At 44.7% G+C, this 9692-nt stretch overlaps 1 protein-coding gene across 1 annotated transcript in view; it reads left to right on the top strand.

Annotated features, from left to right (window-relative positions):
- The window catches only part of ppm1g (protein phosphatase, Mg2+/Mn2+ dependent, 1G), a 41229-nt gene continuing 31537 nt past the window's right edge, over window positions 1-9692 (top strand). Inside the window, exon 1 of the mRNA XM_070889113.1 lies at window positions 1-760. Coding sequence (XP_070745214.1) covers window positions 650-760 — 111 coding nt within the window. The 5' untranslated portion in view covers window positions 1-649. The remainder of the gene's footprint in view (window positions 761-9692) is intronic.

Below are 9692 nucleotides of genomic sequence, written 5' to 3'. Positions count from 1 at the left end.
TTTTATTTTGCGCCCCCTCGGTGTGTGTGTGTGTTATCCCCTCACCTCATTTTATTTTTATATATATATATATATATATATATATAATTTAAAGCTTGTTATGATCGGAGGGTGGGTGGGAAGAGAAGTATAGAGTAAACTTGAGCTCGATGAAATAGACTTTATAAAATTATCTACATATATAAGAATTAATCCCTGTTTTGGGGAGGAGTGAGGGAGCGTGTACCTGAGGGACACATGTCGGCGTGAGTCTTTGTTTAAACTAACCAGGGAGAAAGAGGAAGATTTAAAAAAAAACACCTTTAGCAAAAGCGGGTTTATTGAATGAAGTCGGCGTGTGTCCGGGCGAGTCGGGGTTGAGGTGCGCCACCGGTTGCCTGGAAGGCCGCCGGTTGCCGTGGTGACCGCTCCCCCTCTCTCCTCTCCTCCCCCCATTGGCTGTTGGCGCGCGCTGATTGCTCTCTCCACCCCCCCCCCCCCCAATCCTTCCTGGGTTCTCCCTCCCGCGTGCCTGTCAATCAGCCCGCCCGCCAGAAAGCCCATCTGCGGCTACAGGAGGAGGAGGTGCTGCTGCTTGCTTGCTTGCTTGCTGGCTGCTGCTGCTGCTGAAAGGAAGAAAGAAGAGGAGGGGGGGGGGGTTTGAAGAAGCATGGGCGCTTACCTGTCGCAACCCAACACGGTGAAGAGCTCGTGCGAGCGATGCACCGACCAATTCGGCTTCGGCGTCTCTGCCATGCAAGGCTGGAGGGTTTCCATGGAGGTGAGTGCCGAGCGAGTGAATGAATGCATGCACACACACGTTATCTGCAGAGGCCTTGTAGCTGGGCTTCGCCTAGTGCTGATCGTGTTAATGTGTGTTCGATCCAACCCCTTCCTGTCGCATGTTATTTCGTGTTCTCTGGCAGATGGGAGCAAACACATTGTTCATTTATGTCCGTAATAGTCCGTTAACCGTGGTCGATGGTGTGCATCTAGGCACAAAATATAATCTAAATCGCTAAAGTGAAATTGCAGGAGAGAACTATTCTGTAATACCTCGTGGAGAGAAGACCGAGCCAACGTTTTGATTTGCATCAAAGGTATATTCGGTTAAGCAGGTGTATTATCAAAAGTACGTGGCTTGCTGTACATGAAATGTTCCATATATAAAATTGTTGAGACTCGCCTGTTTCTCATGCTTGAGAAACTTGATTTAAATGCAGGGTTTAACGCCAGTATAATTTGGAAATACACACGAATTGGTAACCGTCGTTTTTCTTTTAGACACTGACCCACTGCCTATTTCCAGAATGTTTCTGTTGTTTCAGATTACACTTTGTCTTGGGTCGTGCCAATAGCAATTGTGTTATGTAGTGAAACTGTTCATTGTCAGTCACTCATAAGACTGATCAAATTACCTGCAATTTACAGGTGGGCATTTAATTGAGACTCTGGCAACCTTGGACTCTAATTCCCATCAGAGAAGGTACAGATGGTAACAACCATAGCAAAATTCACTGGTTTAAAATGCAGAGAGGAAAAGTGACAACCTGCTGGAAATAACCCAGCAGGTTTGTCAGCATCTGAAAAGATAATGTTTCAAATCAGACGCTTTTTCAGAACACTATAATTATCACACATTTATGCATGAAACCTTCACATAGGTAGTTATTTAGAAGTGTAAGATGCATTAATGTACATGACTCCTGATTCTCGCCTGACAAATAATCTAGTATATACAAGAAATTAAAAGTCTCTCTACCAAATCCATGTAATTATACGATTTGAAAGACAAAACTCCAAGTTGCCAAGAATAACTACTAACTTGTTGATGGCTCACACCTGACCAGACCTGAGGAGCTTCTAACTCCAGTCCAACCCTGGCGAAATGTTTGTAGTACAATTAAGTGACTGCAGTTGGGAATAGCTATTTAGGCGGCTGCAATACATAATATAAAGGTGATGCTCCATAAAAGGTAATTCCCACTGACTTATTCTGGACTGCAAAGTGTGGCAGCTACAAACAATTGTTTTTTAAAAGCTCACTTAAGTACAAGTTTGCTAGATTGTAGATTAGAATGATTCACTAGATGAAGTTTAACAAATAACTGGATCAATAGACCGTGTGAAAAATACTACAGTGATGCAACTTTGCCAGCTAAATTATTTCTGTAAATTTCACTTTCTAAAACAATCAGTCAAATTTATTTTATTTTCTATCACTTTGCTTGGTGATTTGAGCCCACGGGGCATAATCAGAACTCTGTGCCAGTCATGATTTAGCTCATTGATTATAACCCATTGTGTAGCACCCATGAATGCTGACTGCCAATTTTAAGGTCAGAAAATGCATTCTACTTCTGTTTAATTTCAATTGTCATTTGCTCAAATTATCCAATAGTTTGAACAGTGAAACACAGCACAGCAAAACATTAACACTTTAAAAAGTCAAAGTATCAAAGCAACTATTGCACTGCACATGGTTGAAACTTGAGCATTGTACACATTGCAAGGTTTGTGAATGTGGCTTACTTGTTGATGACAACACATTTGCCCACCAAGTATTTAATGTGGAGAAAAGTTCAATTGGGACATCTGGCTTGGTGGCACAGAACTGAACGCCATTACTGTGGTGCAGCAGCTACTTCTAGCTCCATCTATTGGCTGGAACCGTTCATTTGGGTCTTACTCACTTGGAGCAGCATCCTCCCAAACAACATTGTCAATTTCCACATTGGTCAGGATTTCCTTGTCAATACCACCAATGGAATCAAAGCATATGTCTGCTGGAAATCACAACAGGCAATGTCGCTGAACCAAAAGGTTTGTTACTTCATGGTTGGCCATCCGTACCTGTGTGGAATCATCTGCTGCGAAAGATGTAGCTGGTGGTATGAATTAAGTGTCGAAAGCGGTAGGCAGAGGATTTTGCTTTAATTTCAGGCACTTTGTTATCTCCACAGTTGTCAACTGTGAACGCAATTTTTCTGCCCTATAGAAACATAGAAAATAGGTGCAGGAGTAGGCCATTCGGCCCTTCGAGCCTGCACCAACATTTAATAAGATCATGGCTGATCATTCACCTCAGTACCCCTTTCCTGCTTTCTCTCCCTACCCCTTGATCCCTTTAGCCATAAGGGCCATATCTAACTCCCTCTTGAATATATCTAACCAACTGGCATCAACAACCTCTGGTAGAGAATTCCACAGGGTAACAACTCTAAGAGTGAAGAGGTTTCTCCTCATCTCCGTCCTAAATGGCTTACCCCTTATCCTTAGACTGTGACCCCTGGTTCTGGACTTCCCCAACATTGGGAACATTCTTCCTGCATCTCACCTGTCCAGTCCCGCCAGAATTCTATGTTTCTATGAGATCCCTTCTCATTCTTCTAAACTCCAGTGAATACAGGCCCAGTCGATCCAGTCTCTCCTCATATGTCAGTCCTGCCATCCCGGGAATCAGTCTGGTGAACCTTTGCTGCACTCCCTCAATAGCAAGAACGTCCTTCCTCAGATTAGGAGACCAAAATTGAACACAATGTTCCAGGTGAGGCCTCACCAAGGCCATGTACAACTGCAGTAAGACCTCCCTGCTCCTATACTCAAATCCTCTCGCTATGAAGGCCAACATGCCATTTGCTTTCTTCACCGCCTGCTGTACCTGTATGCCAACTTTCAATGACTGATGTACCATGACACCCAGGTCTTGTTGCACCTCCCCTTTTCCTAATCTGTCGCCATTCAGATATTCTGCCTTCCTGTTTTTGTCACCAAACTGGATAACCTCACATTTATCCACATTATACTGCATCTGCCATGCATTTGCCCACTCACCTAACCTGTCCAAATCACCCTGCAGCCTCTTAGCTCCTCACAGCTCACACCGCCACCCAGCTTAGTGTCGTCTGCAAACTTGGAGATATTACACTCAATTCCTTCATCTAAATCATTGATGTATATTGTAAATAGCTGGGGTCCCAGCACTGAGCCCTGCAGCACCCCACTAGTCACTGCCTGCCATTTTGAAAAGGACCCGTATATCCCGACTCTCTGCTTCCTGTTTGCCAACCAGTTCTCTATCCACGTCAATACATTACCCCCAGTACCATGTGCTTTAATTTTGCACACCAATCTCTTGTGTGGGACCTTGTCAAATGCCTTTTGAAAGTCCAACTACACCACATCCGCTGGTTCTCCCTTGTCCACTCTACTAGTTACATCCTCACAAAATTCTTGAAGATATGTCAAGCATGATTTCCCTTTCATAAATCCATGCTGACTTGGACTGATCCTGTCACTGCTTTCCAAATGCGCTGTTATTTCATCTGTAATAATTGATTCCAACATTTTCCGCACTACCGATGTCAGGTTAACCGATCTATAATTCCCCGTTTTCTCTCTCTCTCTCTCTCTCTCTCTTTTTAAAAAGTGTTGTGACATTACCCTCCAGTCCATAGAAACTGATCCAGAGTTGATATACTGTTGCAAAATGATCCACTTCCTCAAGTATTCTGGGATGCAGATTATCAGGCCCTGGGGATTTATCAGCCTTCAATCCCATCAATTTCACTAACACAATTTCCTGACTACTAAGGATTTCCTTCAGTTCCTCCTTCTCGCTAGACCCTCGGTCCCCTAGTATTTCCGGTAGCTTGTTTGTGTCTTCCTTCGTGAAGTTAGAACCAAAGTATTTGTTCAATTGGTTTGCCATTTCTTTGTTCCCCATTTATAAATTCACCGGATTCTGACTGCAAGGGACCTAAGTTTGTCTTCACTAATCTTTTTCTCTTCACATATCTATAGAAGCTTTTGCAGTCAGTTTTTATGTTCCCAGCAAGCTTCCTCTCATACTCTATTTTCCCCCTCCTAATTAAACCTTTTGCCCTCCTCTGCTGAATTCTAAATTTCTTCCAGTCCTCGGGTTTGCTGCTTTTTCTGGCCAATTTATATGCCTCTTCCTTGGATTTAACACTATCCTTAATTTCCCTCATTAGTCGCGGTTGAGCCACCTTCCCTGTTTTATTTTTACTCCAGACAGTGATGTACAATTGTTGAAGTTCATCCATGTGATCTTTAAATGTCTGCCATTGCCTATCCATCGTCAACCCTTTAAGTATCATTCGCCAGTCTATTCTAGCCAATTCACGTCTCATACCATCGAAGTTACCTTTCCTTAAGTTCAGGACCCTAGTCTCTGAATTAACTGTGTCACTCTCTCCATCCTAATAAAGAATTCTACTATATTATGGTCACTCTTCCCGAAGGGACCTCACACAACAAGATTGCTAATTAGTCCTTTCTCATTACACATCACCCAGTCTAGGATGGCCAGCCCTCTAGTTGGTTCCTCGACATATTGGTCTAGAAAACCATCGCTAATGCACTCCAGGAAACCCTCCTCCACAGTATTGCTACCAGTTTGGTTAGCCCAGTCTATACGTAGATTAAAGTCGCCCATGATAACTGCTGTACCTTGATTGCACGTATCCCTAATTTCTTGTTTGATACTGTCCCCGACCTCACTACTACTGTTTGGTGGTCTGTACACAACTCCCACTAGCGTTTTCTGCCTTTTGGTATTCCGCAGCTCCACCCATACAGGTTCCACATCGTCCAAGCTAATGTCCTTCCTTGCTATTGCGTTAATTTCCTCTTTAACCAGCAACGCAACCCGCCTCCTTTTCCTTTCTGTCTATCCTTCCTGAATGTTGAATACTCCTGGATGTTGAGTTCCCAGCCTTGGTCACCCTGGAGCCATGTCTCCGTGATGACAATTATATCATATTCATGAAAAATTGCTGCCTGTACAGTTAATTCGTCCACCTTATTACGATAACTCCTTGCATTGAGGCACAGAGCCCTCAGGCTTGTCTTTTTAAGACACTTTGCCCCTTTAGGATTTTGCTGTAATGTGGCCCTTTTTGATTTTTGACTTGGGCTTCTCTGCCCTCCACTTTTACTTTTCTTCTTTTTATATTTTGCTTCTGCCCCCATTTAACTTCCCTCTGTCTCCCTGCATAGGTTCCCATCCCCTTGCCATATTAGTTGAACCCCTCCCTAACAGCACTAGCAAACACTCTCCCTCGGACATTGGTTCCAGTCCTGCCCAGGTGCAGTCCGTCAGGTTTGTACTGGTCCCGCCTCCCCCAGAACCAGTTTCAATGCCTCAGGAATTTGCATCCCTCCCTCCTGCACCACTCCTCAAGCGACGTATTCATCTTGGCTATCTTGCAATTCCTACTCTGACGAGAATGTGGCACTAGTAGCAATCAGTTCCATACTTCAGTGAAAATCATGCAGCTATTCCTCAAAAAGAGCACTAGTTATCCATGCCTGTGTGTGTTTCTCTAGGTTATAGGTAGAGTAGCAACACTACACAAGTGTTTTTTTGGAATTTCCAATCACTAGCCATTTTTTTCTTTCCCTAGATTTTCTAGTGTAAATCATAATGGCGCGTCACTGCTTAGATTGCCCCTCTCCCTTGAGCATTTTCTATTGATGAATGGTAACGCTCTGCTTGATTGCAGCTTGTAAAATGACTGCCAACCTCATCAGCTTTAAAGATAACTTAATGCTTATAATGAGAGAAAATTTCAGGAACTTCATCACGCACATAGCTGTTGATGCTTCCTGGGGAGCATCTCTTGCCTCCTCACATATGGATCTGGACTTGATTATGTGCTGTTTTTGACTTCGCTGTTGCATCGTGTAAAATAGGGTCCCTTCCCAATTCTTCAGCAAATTAATTTGTCTTTCCCAGTAAGCTGAAGGGAGATCGGCCACACAAGGTTTATTACTCTGGCCTGCTTGAATCAGGTTGAATTGAATCAAACAGCAAATTTCAATTGTAAAGATCCATTTTGGAGTAGGAATTATAATTAACTAATCACTTGAAACCACAATTAAGCAAGAGATTTTCAGTGGCATGGTTTTTGCATGCTTTCAATTTGAATTAACATGTAATTCAAATTGGAAAACCCCAAGTGTAAAGGCGTTCCAATACTCCATTAATCTTGATGGGTACACAATTTGGAAGAAAAGCTAAATACAGATTTGTATAATTTTTCTTTTTTTTTAAAAAAAAAAAAAATTGTAATTTGGTTTCTTAAACATAGTCTAGATAGGAATCCTCTCACCACATGTCTTTGCTTAAAAAAAAACAGACAGTAAAATATCAAAACATTTGTACATAACTGGATGAACCTGTGTATTTAATCGCAACCATGTTACAGCTGTGTGAACTATCCCATTGCTCACGATTTGTATTTGGTACCACTCCTACAATGCAATAAACTGCCTGGTTTCAGAGAAAGAGCGAGCTTGCATTTACAGTGGAACCTATTTCATTGTAGCCGCTTGAGGGAACTTGCAAATTGCGACAAAACAGAATTTCTACAAAGTGGGAAGGAACAAAAATCAAATCTGGTCTGGTGCACGACAACCTTTGTGTCTAAATTTTGTGAAACATCTTAGAACAAGGATGAGTGCAGTATAACACAAAGAAAATTAGACAAGAAAAGGTTTCAGTCATCTCTCCGCAGATGTCAAGGTCATAGGAACAGGCCATTCAGCCCCTCGAGCCTGTTCCGCTGTACAATTAGATCAAGGCTGATCTACACCGTAAACTCCATTTACCCACCGTTGCTCCATATCCCATGATACCCTTACCGAACAAATATCTATCGGTCTCCGTCTTGAAAGTTTTAATTGACACAACATCCTCAGCCTTTTGACTGAAAGCATTACAGATTTCTACTACATTGTGTGAGAAAGTGTTTGCTGATTCTACTTCTAATAAGATTAAGCTCCCTTGTTGTGGACTTCCTCCATCAGAGGAAATAGTTAATTAATTGAAACACAAAGATCGAACAATCCGCCTCACTCAAACTGCCAGGAATCGTTTGATCAACCTCCTCCACTTTGACTGTGTAAAGTCTACAGCATGAAACCACATGAGGCACATTCCAGGGACAAGACCACACCGTGACCGTAACTCTTTATTACAGCTCTCCAGAAGTGGTGACCCTGCGTGGGACCTCCCTTTATATACCTGAGTGATCAGGTAAGGAGTGTCTCCCACAAGTTCACCTCCTGTAGTCAAGGTGTGCATCTGTGTTGAGTGTATACAGTAATACAGTGGTGTTACATTGTAGTTACAAACATGACATCACCCCCCCCCCCCCCCCCCCCCCCCCAAAAAGTCTTATTGGAATCATAGGTTTAGTCTTTCAGTGGTCAGCGCTCCCTCGTGGAGCACCGCAGTTGGGGCTCTGGTTGTTGGACACTGACGTGAGTGTCTGTCACCTGTGGTGATTCCGGCCTGTCCGGGCTGACCTCAGGAACTGTGCATTCCTCTGATTGCTTTTGTTGCACGTTCACTAGCGGTAGTGTGAGCTTCATCTCATGGTCTTCTTCGGGTTCCTCCGTGTCATTGCTGAACCTTTTTTTTTACTTGGTCCAGATGCTTACTGCATATCTGGCCATTGTTGAGTTTTACCACAATGACCCTACTCTCTTCTTTGTCATTTTCGGTACCCTCGAGCCATTTGGGCCCCATGGCGTGATTGAGGACGAATACAGGATAATTTATTTCTATACATCTCCCCTTCGAATTACGGTCATGGTACTCGTTTTGTGCCTTACACTTGCCCTCAACTATGTCGGTCAGGACTGGGTGGATGAGGGACAACCGAGTTTTAAGTGTCCATTTCATGAGTAGCTCTGCGGGCGGGACCCCCGTGAGCGAGTGCGGGCGCGACCTATAGGCCAGCAGGGGGCGCGATAGGCGGCATTGTAGGGAGGGTCCTTGAATCCTGAGCATCCCTTGCTTAATGATTTGGACTGCACGTTCTGCCTGGCCATTGGAGGCCGGCTTGAACGGCACAGTCCTGATGTGGTTGATGCCATTGCCTGACATAAACTCCCGGAATTCATGGCTCGTGAAACACGGGCCATTATCACTAACCAGGATATCCGGCAAACCATGGGTTGCGAAGATCGCATGTAGGCTTTCCACGGTGGTGGATGACGTGCATGAATTCAGGATGATTCACTCGATCCATTTCGAGTACGCATCTACAACGATAAGGAACATCTTCCCCATGAACGGGCCCGTGTAGTCAACGTGAATGCGTGACCATGGCTTGGTGGGCCAGGGCCACAGGCTGAACGGAGCCTCCCTAGGGGCATTGCCCAGCTGGGCACATGTCGTACACCTGCGAACACAGTGTTCCAGGTCTGAGTCAATTCTGGGCCACCAAACATGTGACTGGGCAATGGCCTTCATCATCATAATGCCTGGGTACTCGCTGTGGAGTTCCCTGATGAACGCCTTCCTGCCCTTCTGGGGCATGACCACCTGGCTGCCCCATCGTAGGCAGTCAGCTTGGATGGAGAGCTTATCCATCCGTCTGTGGAATGGTCTGACCTCCTCGGGGCATGCTCCGTGTGCAGGCGCCCAATCCCCAGTCAGGACACATTTCTTAATCAGGGATAGGAGGGGATCCCTGTTTGTCCAGATTTTGATCTGGCGGGCCGTGATAGGGCAGCTTGCGCTGTCAAAGGCATCGACCGCCATGACCATCTCAGCGCTTTGTTTAGCTGCTCACTCGGTGGTGGCCAGTGGGAGCCTGCTGAGCGCGTCAGCGCAATTTTCAGTGCCGGGCCGGTGCCGGATGGAGTAGTGATAGGCCGCTAGCGTGAGAGTCCATCGC

Source organism: Pristiophorus japonicus, chromosome 9 (assembly GCF_044704955.1).
Source record: "Pristiophorus japonicus isolate sPriJap1 chromosome 9, sPriJap1.hap1, whole genome shotgun sequence".
NCBI lineage: Eukaryota > Metazoa > Chordata > Chondrichthyes > Pristiophoridae > Pristiophorus > Pristiophorus japonicus.
The sequence above is the reverse complement of the archived record's forward strand: the minus strand, read 5'-3'. Positions and strand labels throughout refer to the sequence as shown.